General features: G+C 47.7%; 1 protein-coding gene across 6 annotated transcripts in view; it reads left to right on the forward strand.

The window, feature by feature from the left end:
• ATN1 (atrophin 1) overlaps window positions 1–21,234 on the forward strand; it is a 200,559-nt gene that overhangs the window by 98,168 nt on the left and 81,157 nt on the right. For all 6 annotated transcript variants that reach the window (XR_013598479.1, XR_013598477.1, XR_013598476.1 and 3 more), the window contains one exon: window positions 3,617–3,754. Coding sequence is in view for 2 of the 6 variants with exons in the window: in XM_078651530.1 (XP_078507656.1) it covers window positions 3,617–3,754 (138 nt within the window). In the remaining 4 variants the exon portion in view is untranslated. The remainder of the gene's footprint in view (window positions 1–3,616; window positions 3,755–21,234) is intronic.

The following is a 21,234-nucleotide window of genomic DNA, read 5'->3' on the forward strand; positions in this document are numbered from 1 at the left end:
AAACACTGGTTAGTTATAGACTCCTTACTGCCCACCCCTCCTCCCCGATCTGCAAACTGATTCTAGGGTTAAGGACTTCCTTTCAGGGCCCTAGATGTGTGCACCAGTGGTCAGTGTCTTGCATGGCTCTGCACTTCTCGCGTGGAAAGTCATGTACAGAACTGACATCGGTGCGCAAGGGCGGCGTCTATGTAGCTACCATGACGTCATCCCGGTGATCAAGACGCCATAGACGAACGCGAAGTCGACCAACGCCACCTTTTGATGCGCAGTGGTACTGCTGACGAAAAACTTTACGGGTCCAGTCTGACACCTGGGGGCAATTCTAAGGTAAGGAATCTATAACTAACTTATGTTTCTTACAGATAAATCGTTACCGAAGGTAAGTAACTTGTTCTTCCGCTGGATATCCAGTGCTTCTCCTTTGTGCCAAGTACTAAAGGCATTCAGGGAGCATTAAACCTTTTACAGCTATAAAGTGAATGTGCAAACAAGAGCCAAATTAGACATGGTGAATATTTTGGAAGGATTAAAATGTGTCCTTGAAAAGTGTGAGCTCTGCTTCTTGCGATCGAAAGAAGAGAATCCATCAGAATGATTGCTCCAGAAGTTAATTTTCGCAGACCTCCTTATAAACATACCTACTATCTTCTCTGCAAACATCAATAAATCTATATATATATAAAAAACAAAGTATGTCCGTTTGTCCTGTATGCATTACTACACCGTTCATCCGATTGGCATGAAACTTTGGGAAGTTGTTGAGTACACTCCAGCGAAGGTTTCTGGCAAAAAAAAAGAAACATTTGTGAAATATCGCCCCCCCCCCCCGGCCACCCAGGGCCCTCATACTCTTTCCAATACTGAACGTTTTCAGTTTACGGTGCGACTCGCTTTTGCAATGACCATCAACAAAGCACAAGGACAATCGCTGCAAGTGTGTGGACAAGATTTGGAGAATCCGTGATTCTCACATGGACAACTGTATGTGGCCAGCTCACGCGTCAGAAAACCTTCTGATTTATTAGTGTACGCAACGTTTACAGTTTCCGGTGCGACTCGCTTTTGCAATGACCATCAACAAAGCACAAGGACAATCGATGCAAGTGTGTGGACTAGATTTGGAGAATCCGTGCTTATCACGTGGATAACTGTATGTGGCCAGCTCACGCGTCGGAAAACCTTCTGATTTATTCGTGTACACACCAGACGGAAAAACAAAAAATAACGTGTATCCACAAGCACTCAAATAAATAAACAGAAGTAAAACAACACTTTAAAATGTTTTCCATATTAAAATGAATAAGTTTCAATAAAAATGACACAATGTAAATTGAATGTTATCATAACAAGTTTCCTTAAATTTCCTTTCTTCTGAGATCGCAGCAACGCGCGACGGGTAAGCTAGTCATTCATAAAATTCTTTGTGTTAAGACAAACCTAGAGGAGCGTTATGAATGAAACTGGCAATACACCAAAATCGTGGATGATTTTAAACTTCCTATTTCGAATGTTACCACCAGGCTTCCGTCATGTAATGAGCAACATGCTGATTTCCAATGAAGAATGAACTATTTGGTCTACCATGTTTTAAATTGGAAATTTGCTTTTTCCCAACCCAGACATTGATCACATTCCCAACCATTAACCATGCAAGAATGATGGCTCTGGTCACTTGCAATGGGGTAGAAGCTCTATTCTTATGTGCATTGACCTGTAGTATAATCAGAAATTCCTGTTTCAAACTGATAAATAACATGTATGGTGAAAAACTGTACTTCCCTCCCAAAGTGCTGATTGGAATCCTGCGTAGAACATCAATCATAGTCACTTAAATAATTTCCTAAAAATCCCTTAACAAATATAATCTGTAATGTATAGTGAAGTAGCTAGACAGCTATGTGAGAAGAAATTTAATTTCTCCAATTGTGGAAATGTGAGAAATCTGTGAGAAATTGGGAAAGATATGTATTGATGTGTGATGTAACGATCAGCTGTTTAACATGTATGCAGTACGTAGTAAGAGATATATGAGCAATTGGGTACCTGTGATGGTAATCTGAAGGATTTGATTTGATTAAAGAGTTAACAGCAAAAGTGTGGCAAACATAGGCCTATTAGTGATGGCATGAGCAATGTCAGATAAAAAGATTTGAAATCACTATTGCAATTTGGTTAGAACGACCCCTATATGTTATGCACATTATTGATGTTGTAAAATAGATTTTTTGAATCATTTGCACCACAATTGAGCTTATAAAACACCTAAAATTACATTTGTGCGAAATTTATAAAACTAACAAGATCCTCCTGTTTGAGTCGCACAGAGCTACAACCTCTACAAAAAAAAAACAACAACCAGATTCAATATTTGGAGAAAGGCATTAGTTATTTGTAACAATATTTTCAGTTTGACTAATTATAAATAAAGCATCCACAATAAATATTGGGACGGAGCAGTAGCAAAATTATAATTAATGCTGGCAAAGTGTAGCGGCAGAAGCCATATGTAAGTTCAGTGATAATCTACATTAGTTGTACAAGTAAACACCTATGACTAGTTCAATGAAATATCAAATTCAACATAATTTATCCAATCATTTGTGACTTAAAGCTACGATAATTGTATCGTCTTACGTTTGAAGGTATCATTTAGCTTCTACACCCTCATTTGTACTTTCAGGTTTTTTTGGAGTGTGGTTGGATAGGCATAGGAGTAAAATAATATTTAATTTGTGGTCGCATTGCCTGGTTAGTGGGAGAAGATGATAGGAGGGAAGGATGCTGGGTACATATGATAGAAGTTTGAGGAATGTTATTTAGCTTAAGCTAAACGAGTGAAGAAAGTGGGGTAGCTGATTATGGGAATGCAGGTAACTAAAACCACAAGTGTAGGCAAAATTGAGGTAACCAATCACAAGTGTGAACAAAGTGAAGTAACAAAAGAAATAGCGAGCAAAGTGATCCAGTTGACAATGTAAGTGTGGGAAAAGTGAGAACTATGGGCTGACCTCAGGAACATGCATGAAGAAACTGAAAATCTGAATGAGCAAATGGGTTAATCTTATGAAACGAGTTAGGAAGATGGGTACCGTATGATCCTAGTGTGCACAAAGTGATGTAACTAATGACACAATATGTAAGAAAAGGGGTTGAGAGGAGGGTGAACAAAGGGTGGTAACTAATGAGACCAGTATGAGGAAAGGAAGGTGATTGATGAAATAAGGGTGCGCAAAGAGGTAACTAAAGACACAAGTATGAGGAAAGGATGGTCACTAACAAAACACGTGAGGAGTGGAAGGTAACTAGCAAGACGGGTGAGAGGGAAAGGAGGTACTTAAAGATCCAAGTTGGAGGAAAAGGGGAGTAACAAAAAGTGTGAAGAAATATGGGTAACTAACAAGCCAAGTATGAATACAGATAACTGATGAGACAAGGGTGTAAATAAAAGGTAACTAACGGTACAAGTTTAAGAAAAGGTTGATAACTAACGACAAGTACCCAATGTCACAAGTGGCATAAGGTACCCAGCCAACCAGACAGGTAGGCATCTAATTAGTAAAAAATGTGAGGAAAGTTGTTTAATATCAAATTTCTTCATTTCATCCAACTTGAGATGTCGATGAGGAGTGGGAGGAAGAAGGAAAGCCCTGGACCAAGAGAGGAACGGCGATCAAGGGGGCGGGCCTCACCTGGAGCCATCAGCACATCGAGCAGCGACAGTAAAGCTGAGAAGAACAGACAGAGCAACAAGGTAGGGACGGGGTGTTCTGCACTAAGAAAGGGATTGAGTACATTCTTACCTGCAGTATGAAGGTCAAAACAACCTTTACTTATGCACTTTTGATAAATATTGTATTTACTTCTACACTGTCTTGGTGAAATAAAAATGTACTTTATAGTCTGTGAATTAAGTTCATGTTTATCTGGGCAGTGTATACATCACATTAGTGGTTCCTTTGGCAATCTTCAGATAAAATGCTATTTCCATCTAGAACAGAGGCCTTCAAACTTTTTAATGCAGAGTCCCACCCCGACAAAATTTTTTGGGTGTAAGGACCACCTCTGGCAAAAATTTCTAGGACCTGGTACTCCTCATCATTGACAACTAGCGACAACCATAAACACCCCCAATTTCCACATCAAATACATTTTACAGTGGGGGGAAATAATATTAAATAGTGTTTACCAAACCAAACGTTTGTGGGTGACTGTGGGTCGGTGTCAGAGGCTTACCACAGAGTTAAAAAAAAAAAAAAAAGTTTCCAAAATGAATTACCTAAAAATGCACAATGGTCCTTTATTTGTCACAAAACATAATTTGATAAAATGTATTCAGATGATAACACCTTTCTGAACTAATGTGCCTGTTGTTCTCCAGAGAAACGGTCAATCTGTGGTTACACCTCAGTACCAATTTAACACCCAAATATAGCAATAAGCAACAAAAGATGACTAGTCCAGCTTTGCAAAGGGCCTTCTCCAGCGCAACAACAGATGTTGCTATTTTTTCGTAACTTTTGAACCGTTAGAGTTATGAAAAAAAATGGGTTAAAATCAGCAGATAATGCAGCAGATGATGGATTATTTGGCAAATCTATAATTATGTTAAAATTGCAGCAGCCAAACAATCACATATTTCCAGTGGTCCTGTGTATAATGGCTGTAATGCATGGGCTGCAACTTTATTGCAAGGTATCCGAGGAGAACCATACTATATTTCATGGGATGTTCTTGGCTTGGCTTTTACAGCTGCATGGAACTGGAGGTTGCTGAATACCATTCTTCATAATTAAAACATGCCATTTATAATCATGAATGATGAACTGCAAGGTCCAAGTAGGATGCTTTCTTTAATTCCAGGGGAAAAAGTGGTCCCGTAATCTTCTATCATACTGTTTTTTTCTAAAAAGGTTTTTATTGTTAACATTATGAAAACTAAAGCTTCTGTTGTAGCAAATATAGACTCCTGCTTATATTAGTTTGCTTCTGTTGTTAACTCCAGTCATGCTTGGAGGGGCTGGGGGACCTTGAGAGTCTGGACATGGGGCAAGGTCAAAGATGTGGCTAAAAACTAAATATTCTGTTAATTTATTAGGTCTTTTACCGTCAGGTAGCTACAGATAAAATAAATGAAAAATACATATATATAAAAAGTTGTTACTCAGTAGAAATTGCACTGTAGTAAATTATTAAACCTTTATTAGTTTATGCACTGCAGTGGCCTGTGTGCAACCACAGAACTAGAGAATTAAATCTGTGTTGGTACAGTGAGGAATATTGACATGTGTATTTTTAGTGCTATGGCGTCCCAGCCTGTGAGAGAAAGCACTGTGAATATGTAAGTCATCTTTTACTTGCATTACACACAGTATAAGATAGACTGCTACAAAATGCGGAAAATGTTTTTCCATTTAATGGCTCTTCCAAAATATAGATTTTAGTAATACCCATACCGTATGTAATGCTTTTTTGTTTTGTTTACATAACTGTTCTCAACCCCTCCTCGTGGATAGTAAGTGCTATGTAATACAATGACAATTAAAAGCACACACTTCACAGCTCAGTTGTTAACTCTTTGCTCCACCACTCAAAAAGAAGCTTCTAGCGATTCAATCAATTAAAGCCAGTACCGGCTCCCAAGCATCCTTTACATATGCAGATTTCCCTTCACAATTGTTGATTGAGTTGTTATGCACGTTTGCATTTCTTTCGGGTAAGCGGCACACTGGCAGAAACGCGTGTTTAGCTGCCTGCCAACCTTCGGTTTTACAGCACAGGGGAACCCCTAAAACACGCTTCACCTGAAGAGGCTGAGGAATGTGCACCCTCTTCTCTTGACTCCAACGCCCCCCCTGGGGGCCTTTCCCCACAGATTGAACACCTCTTATCTAGAGCCTGGGTACTCACAAAGATTTTCACAGTGGTCAAAAAGTATAGTCTGTGGTATGATCAAGGACCTCATTGATGTCAGAAGGGTGTGGGTCATGGGGTGATGTGGGCTTAGTAGGAAGGAAGCATGTACATGAAATTGACTGTGAGTCATTGAGTTAGTTGAGGGTTTCATCCCGTACTCCCCTTCTCTAAATAATGGCTTCAGTGTCTAGAAGAGAATTAGATTTGACAATAATGTGTTATGCTGTATTGGAGTTATTCCTCTACCAGCCCCTTGGTTGAGTTAAATATACAAAGGGTGTGACTTGAATGAATGAATAACTCTCTTGTCAGTAAACGCTAACAGTGCCTAGAAACTGGTTCAGTGAAAGTAGTCAGTAGCTATTAACAAACTACCTTAACAAGGACACCTAACAAGTTGTGTGGGCACAAACACCCAACCGCCACCACTAGACGTGGTTCAGTGGTAAAGTTTAGCCATGGCATTAGGAGCCTTCAGGATTACTCCTGGCTTTGCAACTTTAGCGAAATATGCTGATTGTGCCTCGCTATCGTGAAAAAAAACCTCTAACTTCAGTTCTTGTGTAGTAAGCAAGATTGAAGCAGAAGACTTGGTTTAATCCCAGCCCCTTGAAAAACAACCCACAGTCTCATAATCCACTCACTGAAATGCAGAGTTTTGGGAAAGTGATAGTCCTTAGTCCTTTTGCAGCCTTTGTATTTCTGCTTCACAAAATGACTTCATCATGGGCAGATCATGTCCTTCATAATGCTCTGTCCCTTTATCAGTCATTGTCTGAGAACTTCTAATCATGCACAAGGCATAAAGTGAACACCTAGGTCAAAATAATATTAAATAAACATATTCTCCAACGAGGACTCGGCTGGGTTTGTTTATTTATGATTATGATTAAGCTGGAGCTAGTTAAAATGACCAGTCCCTGATTATTTAAATACCCGGACAACCCAATTAGTCCTTAACTCTTATCTTTTAAGACAGAATGTTTTTATATTATCATGACTATGAAGCTGCGTAAAATAGCAAACTTCCCGTATGTCTTACTTGGGAAACGCCCGAAAAGATGATGTCGAAAGACAATCGAAGTCGAGGGGTTTTGATGTTGAAAGATGAACGAGGTCGGAGGTGCCAAAAAAAGGGATGAATGATATCCTGGTGAAGGAAGCCTCGACGTCAAAGAGTAAATAGACTACAATGTCAAAGACCGATCCGCCGAAATCAAGTGGAAGTAGAGACACCTCAAAGCCGAAATTGGTGCGATTTTGGAGAAAAAAAGGGAGTTTGGTGAACCCGTTCGAGAATTTCGGATCCCTCCAAAAAATTCCATGATAAGAGCCAACTGACAAAGACGTAGAATAATATAAACCTGCTATGACACCAGAGCCACAGGAGGAGGAAGAAAAACAGGAATACTTCTTTGATGAATATGATCCTGATAACATGGCGATGGGTATGTTTCATCAGATGGAAGGATCATAATATATGGAGACTCAGTGGCAAGACGCTAACGGACTCCCCCAAGGAGGGGATTGACGCTTATCCATCGAGGTATTCACCTCCGAATGATATTGCAATGTATGGACTTCTAATAAACAAAAGCTGCTGATAAATGTGGAATGCAACTAAAGGAGGAGAAAACACAATTGTGCTTCCTCCTGGAGACATTGCTGCCTTCTCAAACTAGAAACCAGTTCCTACCAATGCTACTAAGCATTGTGTATCAAGGTAGAAAAGCCTTTAACCCCTTCTATGCTAATGACAAGGTCAGCTCGTCATGCAGTTTACTGGACCTGTGCTTTTGACGAGCTGACCTTGTCATGAACAATAAGCTTTTAGGACTTTCAGCACCCAGCGGGAATTGCCTTAGCAGGCAAGGTGTTAAGGAACCTGCAACTTACAGGGCAGTAGCACAGAGAGCAGAGAAAAAGTACAGCCACTCTTCCAAAGACCCTCTATGTATAAAATAAACTGCCCTTGCTGACTCCATCATTGCTACTACAGCCAGGAAAAGAGCAAACATACCATTGACGTCCGAAGAGCGTCAGGCAGAAGAAGTTTCTCAAGCACAACTTCACATAATGGGTTTCAGGGCGCAAGCCAAGCACACGCACCCTCGCAACATTGGCAGCATCAAACATCTACGTTTTTCGGTGGGCCATGAGCATTTTCAGTTCTCTGTACTCCCTTTTGGCCTTACCAGTGCCCCTCAGGTGTTCACCAAGGTGATGGTGGTGGTTGCAGCTCATCTGCGGAGATCAGGGGTACCAGTCTTCCCCTATCTCAACAATTGGCCGTTGAAAGCAGGCTCGCCACGAGCTGTCATCTCCCGCCTATAGATTATGGCTAACCTCCTGCATTCATTGGAGTTCACTATCAATGTGCCAAAGTCACACTCAGGCGCTTCCTTCCAGGGCAGCTGTTCTAGACATGGTGCAGCTTTAGGCCTATCCTGAAAGGCAAGTCGAGGATATCTGGGCTAAGATGCCGATACTTCAGCCTCTATCCTGGGTTTCGGTGAGACTGACTCTGACTCTGAGGCTGCTGGGCCTCATGGCCTCCTGCATCTTGCTTGTGACACCTGCACGTTGGCATATGTGGCCTCTGCAGTGGGACCTGAAGTTCCAGTGGGCGCAGCATCAAGGGAATCTCTCTGACATGGACGCCTTTCTGCCCATAACAATCCTGCCCAGAGTTCTCAAGAAGATCAGGGACAACCGAGCCGAAGTCATCCTCGTGGTCTCAGATCGGCCACAGAGAGACTGGCATCCCAAGCTGTTGAGCCTGGCCATCGGTCCTCTGATCAGGCTGCCCTTTCGGAATGATCTTCTGCATCAGCAGCTGGGGAGGGTTCTCCACTCAAACGTGTCAGTGGTCCATTGAGCGGCGACAGTTGACCGTTTTCGACCTTCCGCCTGAAGTCAGTAACATTATCTTGGCAGCCATGCGTCCCCCTACCAAGAGGTTTACGCCTGCCCTTGGGCAGAATTTGTGACATGGTGCACAGAAAGACACAATGATCTCCTTTCTTTCCCCCCTTTCTCAGGTTTTGCTGTTCGTTCTTTCCCTTGCCCAGCAGGGCTGTGCTCTGGGCACTGTTAAGGGATATCTTTCTGCAATCTCTGCTTTTCTTCGGTTGCCTGACCAACCTTCCCTTTTCCAATCCTCTATTGTACATAGGTTTTTTAAAGGTTTGCAGCGTAAATTTCCTTCCACTCCTTTCGTTATGCCTCAGTGGGACCTTAATCTGACCCTGACATTACTGACGTGTGCTCTGTTTGAGCCCTTGCATAACTGTCTTCTCAGACTCTTAACCCCTTCCATGCGGCCGCGATTCCCCTGCTGTGCTGTACACAAACGAACAGGGCGGGCCGTGACGAACCCCAGCCGTCATCAGCACACGAGCACCGTAGTGCACGACGGCTGGGGTTCGTCATCAGCATGGAAGGGGTTAACCATCAAGACGGCCTTCCTTGGGGCCATAACATCTGGAGGGTCAGTGAGCTTCAGGCCTTGTCATGCAAGCCTCCTTATCTTAATATCTAGCCAGACAAACTTCTGCTTCATATATGAGCTTTTTTTCTTCAGACAGTGGTCGCTCCATTTCATGGAGGCCAAACCATCACTCTGCCTACCTTTTATGCCCCACCTTATCCCCCCAAGGAAGAGGAGCATCATCACCATCGTAACCCAAATAGAGCGTTGTCGTTCTACCTTGACTGCATGAAAGAGTTCCTGGTGGACGACCAACTCTTCGTGGGGTATGTTGGAGCGAAGAAAGTATAGGCAGTGCAGAAGAGGACCATCTCACAATGGATCTTACTCTGTATCAAAATCTGCTATGCATTGGCTAAAAAGCAACCCACTGAGGGTATGCATACTTTTTTCACCAGAACTAAAGCTGCCACTACTACGTTAGCTCGGCTGAGTTCCAGTCCTGGACATCTGCTAGGCAGTAACGTGGGCTTCCCTGCCCACGTTTACTGAATAATAGTGTCTGGACAGTCCGGTCCGTTGGGATGGGCACATTGCCCTTTCGGTCCTGCAGGACTTCCTTGTGTGGAATTTGTTCGCAGACCCACCTCCAGGGAGGTATTGCTTGGGTATCTATTTTAAGGTAAGAAATCAGCGCCTAGAAGTTTCTTTCAGATGAACAAGTTACTTATCTCTGGTAATGCTTTATCTTCTAGAGACTCTATCTAGCTGCAGATTCCTTACCAACCCACCCATCATCCCCGCTCTGCAAACTGATTTCTAGGGTCAGGGCTTTCAGGGCCCTAGTTCTCCAAACCAACGGTTAGTGGCTCCAAGCTTCTGACGTAGAAAGTTGTGAAAAATAATTGACTTAAGCGTACCTGGGTGGCACTTATACAGGCACCGCAAACGTCACTTCTGGCGTGGATGCCAACGATGCCACGCGGATCTGAACAGCATCACATACTGGTTTACAGGGGTACTGCTCACAAAAAATATTTGGACCCAGTCTGACGCCTGGGAATAATTCTAAGGAAAGGAATCTGCAACAAATAGAGTCTCTACCAGCTAAGGCGTTACTGAAGGTAAGTAACTTGTTTATCAGGGAAACTACTGAACATATTTTCAAATTCCAAAGCAGGACTGAACACTACGTCCTGTACTGGACGTCCACTTTATAAACAAGTTCATAAAGACCCAAGAATTCAAGATGGCAACTTTGCGCAAGATGTCATACCTCAGCTAAAACAAGGGGACTATATGGTGTTCTTACTTACTCAGCCCAATGAAGCACGGACACAACATTTGTGTTTTGTGGTGAACAAGACACCCTATCAATTCAAAGTACTGTCCTTCAGTTTAAAATCTGCATCAACGGAGTTTACAAAGTGCCGAGCGACAGTGGCAGCACACTTAAGAAGGCAAGGAATACGCATATATCCTTATTTAGACATCTGGCTGGTATAAGCTAACTCTCTAAACAAATGCAAGAGAGAGAAAAATCAAGGTCATATCAACACTTTTCCGCCTGTGGTTTTCGATATACAGAGAAAAGTAATTGCCGGAACAAGAATAATTATTTTTGGGGAGCAGGAATTACAAACAAAGGCTTTCCTTGCAAGAAAAGGATAGTAACAATACTTCAAGAAACTCGCCTCTACCAGAAGTGGCAGTGTCTGACAGTGAGGATGGTGGGGAAAATACGGGGAAGATGGCCTCCTGCTTCCCTCTAATTCCATATTCACTGTTACATAGAGGAGACCAATTCAGAAATGGGTTCAAAGCTACTGCTCGCAAGCCATATTGAGTTGGGAAGATCTAGTGGTTATCATACAAAGAGTACAGGAAGGGATGGCATGGTCACATTTGACCTCCTTTTTTTCTACAAAATCATTTTTATTGGCATTTTCTTTGATTAAGTACATCACATCAGTGTCAGTGACATTAATACACAAAAGATTTATTACATTCCTTTTATACCTGAACATGAAATTGGATAGGACTGTGTGACGAGTGGTGAGGCGATATCGGCATTCATGCCAGGTAGTCTGTGTTTTGTACTGAGATGTGATGTGCACTCTCATTATTAGCCCAGTGTGTTAGGAGCTGTTATGCGCTAGTAATGACAGAAACTGGAGCGAACGAGGGAGGTAGAACTGGGATACACTGTGTCGTACTTTGCTCCGCTGGGTGTTGGCCACCCGGGTATTGCATTATGGCATGGTGTCTAGCTAGGGATGCGCAGGTGGAGGGGGGAGAGTTTGGAGGGGCGAGCATTAAGTATAGCATCTATGGCCCACTCACGGTTGTCAGTCACGACCCAACCAGCTCATAACCCCTCTAAGAATTACCCTGAATTGCCACAGGGGTTGTGTGCACCACCGGGGAACGGGTAGCCGGGGACTCCGGCGCCGTCTATGTTTCCTGTACGAAGGAATGAAGTAGCATGGCCCATGACATAGATCTAGGATGTTTACGGGCTCCGTTAACTTTTTCTGATCGGAGTACCTCTTCCTCTGCTGCGCACCATTTCTTAACTGCTCCCACCCATGCCACTAGAGGGAGACTCCCCTGTGCCTTCCAGTGCATAGTTATGCACCGCTTGGTCAGTAGAATCACTAAGGGCGCAAGGCGCATCTCCACTTTCATACTCTTGCGATGCTTGCAAATGCCGAGAGCGCTGGCCTCCCAGGTGTGTAGGTCTGGAAGCCCCATGACTTTCCGGAGGGCGGTATGAATTTTGTCCCGATAGATTTGAAGCGTTGGACAATCCCAAAACATGTGTTGGAAAGAGGCGTTTGGCTCCGGGCAGATCACATTTAAGACCGGTTATACCATTTACATACCCAACTCCCACAATGACTATCACCACTGGTACCTCACATATGGGTTGGGGAGCTCATATCTGCAGACTTCACATCAGAGGAATATGGACGGAACAGGAAGCTGTACAACATATCTGAAAGAGACACGTTAGTATTAGATTCCTTACCTTAGAATATCCCCAGGCGTCAGACTGGATCCGGAAATTTTTGCGTAGCAGTACCCTTGCGCGTCGGTAGGCGTCGTCTGCGGCTCCGCGTCCGTCGTCGGCGTCGTGTGCGCCGTGTTGACGTCGTCGGAGTACTTAGACACCGCCTCCGCGTGCTGACGTCAGTTCTTCTTTTTTCCGCACCAGCAAGCGCAGATCTGGAAAAAGCAGTAACCCTAGTCACTTTTTGACTAACTTTTTTGATCCTTTTTGATCTTATTTCGAGTCTCTCGACTCCGACACGGTGCCATTAGGGATGCCCGGCTTCAAACCTTGTGACGATTGCGACCGGCTGATGTCGGTCACGGATCCTCACCGCGTCTGTTTGTCGTGTTTGGGCATCGACCACGACGACAAGGCCTGCTCCGACTGCCGGGCCCTCTCTTCGAAAGCCAGGCGGGAGCGGTCCCGTAGGCGCCTCGAACTCCGGCAGTCGGCCCCGCGCCGTGAGAGGTCCCGATCCCATGGGAGGTTGAGGGACAGGTCACGGGCTCGGAGCCATCACAGCTCCGAGAGTAGGCCGCACTCCTCCGGGTCGAAGTCGTCGTCAGGTAAGAGGCACAAGAAGTCCAAGCGGCGTCATCGCTCCTCGGACTCCCCCCGACGCTCGCGCGATGCGGCCGGGGGTTCGGGTGACACCGCCCACGCGGCTCCGACGGAGTCGCGGGCGCCTCGTGCAGCTCCACACCCTCCGGTCCCTGGGCTGAACGCGACGCCGGAGGAGGTCGAGCGCTTCCTCATGGCCATGAGGAAACTCTCTCCTCCGACGGGCTCCGCGGCGCCTTCGGGCCCAGCGGACCCGTCTGGGCCCGAAGCGGGTTGGCGGCTCCGGCCCCGACGCCGTCGGGTGCTTTGGCCCCAACGCCGCCGACGCCTTCGGGCCCGGCGCCGCAGGTCCCCGTTATCCCGACGCCGCCGGTGCCTTCGGGCCCGGCGCCGAGGGGTCCAGTTGTTCCGCGGCCGCCGGCGCCTTCGGGCCCGGCGCCGCAGGATGCCGCTGGTCCTCCTTCGGGATCTGGTTCGTCGCCGGTGGATCTGACGACCTCCCCGGCGTCGGACCCTCAGGTGTCGCCTCCTGCGCCGGCCTCGGGCGGCGCCGTCCCCGGTTCCACCTTCGTTCCTGTTCCACCTTCGTTCCTGTTCCGGCGTCGGGACGGCCCCGGTGGGCGCCGCTCCAGACGCCGGTTGGAGAGTTCTCTCTCTACGAGCAGGCCCCATTGGTTGAGAACCCTGAATTTCAGGAGATGGGTGATGAAGAGGACTGGGAGGGGTCTGAGGACCCTCTGACCAGGGAGTGTCAGTCTCATGAGGACTGGACAGGAGACCTTGGGGAGGCCAGTGGCCTGGACACCTCTCCAGACACTGGTTGTCTCCCCTCCTTCCGTGGCATCGGAGGAGGGGGCTACTTATAGTGTGGTGCTGATGAGGGCTGCCAAGGCCTTGGGCCTTGAGCTCCCCGTCGCGGCCGTGAGGACTTACCTTCTCACTGAGGTCCTTAAACCGCAGTCAAGCTCGGCCGAGCCTCTGCTGCCTTTTAATGAGGCCTTGACCGACGTTCTGCTGGGCACTTGGTCCAAGCCCGCTACGGGTTCGCCCGTAGATAGAAACGTGGCCAGACGCCACCGCCCAGCCCCGGGCGACCCATGTTTCTTGTCCTCCCACCCTACCCCCGAGAGCCTGGTCATCCAGGCCTCCAATTCCCAGACCGCATTCCCGGCCGCTCCCCCGGACCGGGAATCCAAGAGGTATGACCAGTATGGGAAGAAGATCTTCTCATCAATTAGCCTCGGCCTGCGGTCTTCTAACACCGTCTGCCTCTTGGGACGTTACACCCACTCTGTGTGGGATAAGGTCGCGGAAGTGCTGCCAGAGTGTCCGTTGGAGGTACGGGCCAAACTCGGCCAAGCCCTTGTGGAGGGCCGGGATGCAGCCAAATATTCCATCCGGTGTGGGCTGGATACCACTGACTCGCTGGGTAGAGCGATGGCAACGACGGTGGCGGTCAGACGCCACGCCTGGCTGAGGTCCGCCAACTTCTCGGCAGATGTCCAGAACACTCTTATGGACATGCCGTTCGATGGCCGTCGCCTCTTTGGCGACAAGGCAGACCATGCGCTTGAGCGTTTTAAGGACTCCAGGGCTACGGCCAAGTCCTTAGGCCTCTCGGGCCAGCGCCAGCAATCGGCTGCCTATCACTCCTTTCGTGGCCACGGGAGGGGTGCGCCCACACGTGCCGCCAGCCACGCACCGCAGGGCAATACCCAACGCGGTGGCGGCCGTGGGAACCGCCGTCCAGGTGGTCGGGGGCAGCGGCGAGGTCAGTCCACACCTTCCCCCGCAGCATCCGCCTCTAAACCCTCCTAGTCCGTGCTTCCAGGCCCATGTGACGCCAGTGGGAGGCAGGGTTCGCCATCACCACCTTCACTGGCGCACTGTCACGTCGGACAGGTGGGTGCTGCAAATCGTCCGAAGGGGCTACTCCCTCCCCTTCGAGGCGACTCCTCCAGCATTGCCACCGCAGAACCACCGTGTATCGGGGGATCACTTGCGACTTCTGCAGGAGGAAGTTACGGCCCTCTTGGCCAAGGGGGCCATCGAGCGCGTTCCTGGGCCAGATGTAGGGTGTGGTTGCTACTCCCACTACTTTCTGGTACCCAAGAAGGGCAAAGGGGGCCTACGCCCTATCTTGGACCTACGGAACGTCAACGGCTTCCTCCGGAAGGAGAAGTTCAAGATGCTGACACTGGCTCAGGTCCTGGCTGCCCTGGACCCAGGAGACTGGATGGTAGCGTTGGACTTGCAGGACGCTTACTTTCATATCCCCGTCCTGCCTGCCCACCGGCGCTACCTGCGGTTCATGGTGGGCCACGAGCACTTTCAGTTTACAGTGCTCCCCTTCGGCCTTACCAGCGCCCCACGGGTGTTCACGAAGGTGATGGCGGTGGTCGCAGCTCATCTGCGCAGGTTAGGGGTTTCAGTCTTCCCCTACCTCGACGACTGGTTGTTGAAGGCGGGCTCGCCCCAGACAGTCGTCAGCCACCTCCAGACGACGGCGGACCTCCTGCACCAGCTGGGGTTTTCCATCAATGTGCCGAAGTCACACCTGTGTCCCTCTCAGAAGCTCCTCTTTATCGGAGCGGTTCTGGACTCGGCGCGGTTTCGGGTTTATCCGCCCGAACAGCGGGTCCGGGATATTCAGGCTCTGATTCCCATCTTTCAGCCGTTATCCCGGGTTTCGGTCAGGTTGACGCTGCGGCTTCTGGGGCTGATGGCCTCCTGCATCCTACTGGTGCATCACGCCAGGTAGCGGATGCGGGCTCTGCAGTGGGACCTGAAGTTTCAGTGGGCCCAGCATCAGGGCAACCTGACCGACCACGTCCTGATCTCGGAGGGCACTGCGATACAGCTGCAGTGGTGGCTTACGGACCGCGATTGGGTCAGCGGCAGATCCCTCTCCCTTCCCCAACCGGAGCACGTAGTTGTGACGGACGCGTCCCTCCAGGGCTGGGGAGGCCACATGGGAGAGGCGGAGATCAGAGGCCTCTGGTCTCCGGCGGAGACCCGGCTCCACATCAACCTGTTGGAGCTCAGGGCGATTCGTCTAGCGCTGAAGGCATTCCTCCCCTCTGTCCGGGGGAGTGTAGTGCAGGTGTTCAAGGACAACACCACCGCCATGTGGTACTGCAACAAACAAGGCGGGGTGGGGTCGTGGATCCTTTGTCAAGAGGCTCTTCGCCTTAGGCAATGGCTGGAACGCCAGGGCGTGACCCTGGTGGCTCAACACCTGGCAGGTTCTCTGAACGCCAGGGCGGACGAGCTCAGCCGTCGGTGCATGATGGATTACGAATGGCGTCTGAACTCGGACGTGGCGCAAGGCCTCTTTCAGCGATGGGGAGAGCCTTGGTTAGATCTATTCGCCACCGAAGAGAACGCGCAATGTCATCAGTTCTGCGCGTTGGAATTTCCAAGGCGGCACTCGCTCGGGGACGCTTTTCGTCGCGAGTGGAGTTGCGGTCTGTTGTACGCCTTTCCGACTATACCACTTCTGCCCAGAGTGCTGAAGAAGATCAAGCGCGACCGGGCCCAAGTCATCCTTGTGGCTCCGGACTGGGCGAGAAGGTACTGGTATCCAGAGCTACTCAGTATGTCAGTCGATCCCCCGGTTCGTCTGCCTCTTCAGGAGGACCTTCTGTCGCGGCAGCAGGGGACGGTCCTCCACCCGAACCTGTCCAGTCTCCACCTCCATGCTTGGAGATTGAGCGGCGACAGTTGAGGCCATTTGACTTGCCTCCTGAAGTCTGTAACATCATTCTGGCAGCCAGGCGTCCCTCCACGAAGTCGGTATACGCCTGCAGGTGGAACAGATTTGTGGCATGGTGCACAGCAAAGGCTGTGGATCCACTTTCTGCCCCTCTTTCTGAGGTTCTTCTCTTCCTTCTTTCTCTTGCCCAGCAGGGCTCTGCTCTGGGCACTATCAAGGGCTACCTTTCTGCCCTTTCAGCCTTTCTCAGGCTACCTGATCAGCCTTCTTTGTTCAAGTCCCCTATTGTTAACAGATTTCTTAAGGGGATCACTCACACGTTTCCTCCTGTTCCGTTTGTGATGCCTCAGTGGGACTTGAACCTGGTTTTAACATTCCTGATGTGCGCTCCCTTTGAGCCACTTCACAACTGTCCTCTTCGCCTTCTGACTTTGAAGACTGCTTTCCTGGTTGCCATCACCTCTGCCAGGAGAGTGAGTGAGCTCCAGGCTCTTTCTTGTACTCCACCTTTCCTTTCTGTCCATCCGGACAAAGTGGTGCTTCGTACCAAACCTTCTTTCCTGCCCAAGGTTGTCACGGCCTTTCACATCGGGCAGTCCATCACCTTGCCTACCTTCTTCCCGCCACCGCATCCCTCTAAAGAGGAAGAGCGGCTCCACCGTCTAGACCCAAAACGTGCGCTCTCATTCTATTTGGATCGCACACGCCAGTTCCGGGTGGATGACCAACTCTTTGTTGGTTACGTGGGCGCTAAGAAGGGGAAAGCGGTGCACAAGAGGACCATCTCCCGGTGGATCATCCTGTGTATCCAGGCATGCTACTCCTTGGCTAGGAAGGAGCCCCCGGTTGAACTGCGGGCTCATTCTACCCGAGCGACGGCGACCACCACTGCCCTGGGCAGGGGTGTGCCCTTACAAGACATCTGTCAGGCAGCTACGTGGGCATCGCTGCACACGTTTGCGAGACACTACTGCCTGGACAGTCAAGTCCGGAGGGATGGCTTCTTTGGCCGTTCCGTCCTCCAGGACTTTCTGGTGTGATTATTGGTTCGCAGACCCACCACCGGGGTTGGTATTGCTGGGGTATCTATTCTAAGGTAAGGAATCTAATACTAACGTGTCTCTTTCAGATGCACAAGTTACTACTTGTGTAACGATATATCTGTAAGAGACATTAGTTAGTATTAGATTCCTTACCGACCCACCCATCCTCCCCGTTCTGCGAACCAATATCTAGGGTTAGGGTTGTCCCCTTCAGGGCCCTAGTTTCAATGGCACCAGTGTTGGTTTTTAACATGGCTCTGCGTTTCTGGCGCGGAAAAGCTGTGTCTAAGAACTGACGTCAGCACGCGGAGGCGGCGTCTAAGTACTTCGACGACGTCATCACGGCGCCCACGACGCCGACGACGGACACGGTGCCGCAGACGACGCCTACCGACGCGCAAGGGTACTGCTACGCAAAAATTTCCGGATCCAGTCCGACGCCTGGGGATATTCTAAGGTAAGGAATCTAATACTAACTAATGTCTCTTACAGATATATCGTTACACAAGTAGTAACTTGTGCATCAAGAGAACATCAGAAATAGATCTATTCGCAACTCCAGAGAACGCAAAATGCCAATTCGTTGTGTCCAGACAACCATACTACCACGCCCTAGCGAATGCAGTGTATAGGCAGGACCGTAAAACATTTGCTAACACCGTTTCACCCATATTCTGTTATACTAGGTAATCAACAAATGCAAACAGTCCAAAATGAAGCTAATTCTCATTGCCCCACAATGGGCGAGTCAAACTTGGTTCTCGGACCTAATAGAATTAGCGCAAAACAACATTCCGTTTAGATTGATTCAGAGATTACCAAGGCAACAAGACCTGCTATCTATACAAGGGGGGAGAGTTCTCCATCCAGAACTAGAAACTTTGAGTTTAGCAGCATGGCTCGTGAAGACTTCGAGTTTGGACATCTTAGTCTACCAGAAAACACAATGGCGATTCTCAGAGAAGAAAGAACGGCAACAACAAGAAAGTGCTACATAGCTAAAATGGGAAAGATACTCAAGATGGTGACAAAACCTCGTCCTATTTAAAGGAAAATACTAAGGAGGCTGCAGGCCTAAAGTACCTTACACCCCTACTAGATGTCTAACTAATGAATGCCTCACTAAAGGTACATTTAGCATTAATAGTGGCATACATAAGAGGTCATATAGGTAAGAGTTTCTTCAAAGCACCTATAAAACGGATAGCACCACCTAGAAGGGTGGCTGCCCCTACATGGAACGTAAAACTGGTATTCACATAGCTAATCAGGAAAACCTTTTAACCTTTACTCAAGCCCTTTCTAAAAATGATCACTTTGTAGACCGCGTTCCTTACTGCAATTACATTTCTTCGCCGAGTAATTGAATTACAGGTACTCCCAATACAAAAGAGCCATAGTTGCAAATACACAGGACCAGAATAGTCATGAAGACAGATCCACAATTCCTACCCAAGGTAATGAATTTCTACATAAACCAATAAATTAAAAAGTTTTTCTAAGGACCAAGCGGAAAGAGCTTAACACACACTGGATGCAAGAAGTGCAATCGTACTATATGGAGAAGAAAAAAAACAATCTGGAAAGCAGAGCCGCTATTTGTGTAATTTGCAGATAACAGCATGGCCGAAAGACCTTCAAATGGATCCCCCCCTCCCCGACTGTAGAAAGACCGTCACCCACGCACTCATCACCTGCAGACTTGACTACGGCACCGCCCTCTACGCCGGAATCAACAAAACCCTTCTAAGCACGCTCCAAACCATCCAAAACTCTGCCGCCAGGCTCATCCTAGGGACAATGCGCCACGAACATTTGACCCAACACCTGCAAGACCTCCACTGGCTCCCCATTGAGAAAAGGGTCATCTACAAACTCCTTATCCACGCCTACAAATAATAATAATAATCCTGTATTTGAAAAGCGCACAGCTACCCGTAGGTTTCCCGGTGCTGGGGGCCGTCAGGAAGATTAAGCAAGCTATTGCCCAGAGTCACATGGTGCTGGGCAGACCACTTCCGCCGGTGCTGGGGATCGAACCGTGATCCCCAGCGTCAGTCGCCCTGGCTGCTGCGCCACACCTCTTCCACTCAACAACATCGGACCCAAAATACCTCAACGACCGAGTATGTTTCCATGCACCCAAGAGGAACTTCCGCTCCGCCGACCTTGCCCTAGCAGACGCCTCCTGCATCCACAGATGCATAACGGGCGGGATAGCCTTGTCCTACACAGCAGCCATAACATAGAATACACTCCCTGTAAGCATCAGACGCTCTCCAACCTTGCACACGTTCAGGAGGGACCTCAAGACCTGGCTCTTCGACTGACCGGAGCAGCAACTCTCTCTCCTCCCCCCCCCCCCCTCCCACCCCTACCCCTCTCTCCCCCTCCCCGTCCGCCTTGACACCCTTGCGGGTGAGTAGCGCGCTTTACAAACCACTGATTGATTAAAATGATTGAAATATCTATCTGTATTATTGAAACGATCTAAATGTGTCACACAATTGTGGGTATACAGCTACAAACCAAACCAAAAGCACACTCTACTCGCAAAAAGGAGCAACAATAGCCTTTATAGCAAACATACCATTGCAGGATATTTGCATGGCGGCTACTTAGTCCTCGGTGCACACATTCATAAAACATTATTGTATAGACATTTAAATGAACAAGGAAGCACAAGTGGGACAAAAGGTATTGAAACATCTATTCACTAACTCAAGCTCATCTTCAACCTAACCTCCTCAAAAATAAAAACTGCTACAAAATCAATGCACAAAATGTGAATCCAGCAGAGATTCTTGCTGCAAAATAAATTGGTTTCGTACCTGTAGGGGTAGTTTTGTAGCTTGAAGAATTTTATGGATTCACAGGCGATACACCCACCTCCCCAAAAGATGGGGGAACAAAAGAAAATAAAAGAATCTGAAGATGGCGACAGCGCATGGAAGCTTCTGGGGAGGGCGTATGACATCAGGAGAGGCTGGTTTACAAACTAAATAGTGAGATAGTCGGCGCACAACAACAACAACAACAACAAAAAAGAAAGAAAGAGAAGAAGGGCTAATATTAGACTGGAAAAATCCAGACCCAACTACTAGATGTCGGTATAATGAACAGCATGTGAATCCAGAAAATTGTTGAAGCTGCAAAACTACTCCTACAAGTAAGAAACCATTTTGTTTCGGTGCATGTTTTTAAAATTACAGTTTGCCTCAATGTAGAGGTCAAATCAGCATTTGCGTTTACAGCGTGGAAAATAAAATATTATTTGCTTGTACTGTTGTTAGGTAAAATCAGAATTTACCTAACTGTAGATTTTAAAAATATGTTTTTGTAAGTGAGTATAACATAGTTTTGTAGTGTAATTCTACTGTGCAGTTCAGTTTGTGACCGCTTGTCAGTGTATTTCTGAACTGTAATTGTTGTCTGTACGCCTAACTGCCTTTTGCATGTCTCCTGCCCCCAAACTCCTTTTCTCTCTTCTGCCTGTTGTCCTTTGATCCATTAA

This window comes from Lissotriton helveticus, chromosome 7 (assembly GCF_964261635.1).
Source record: "Lissotriton helveticus chromosome 7, aLisHel1.1, whole genome shotgun sequence".
NCBI lineage: Eukaryota > Metazoa > Chordata > Amphibia > Caudata > Salamandridae > Lissotriton > Lissotriton helveticus.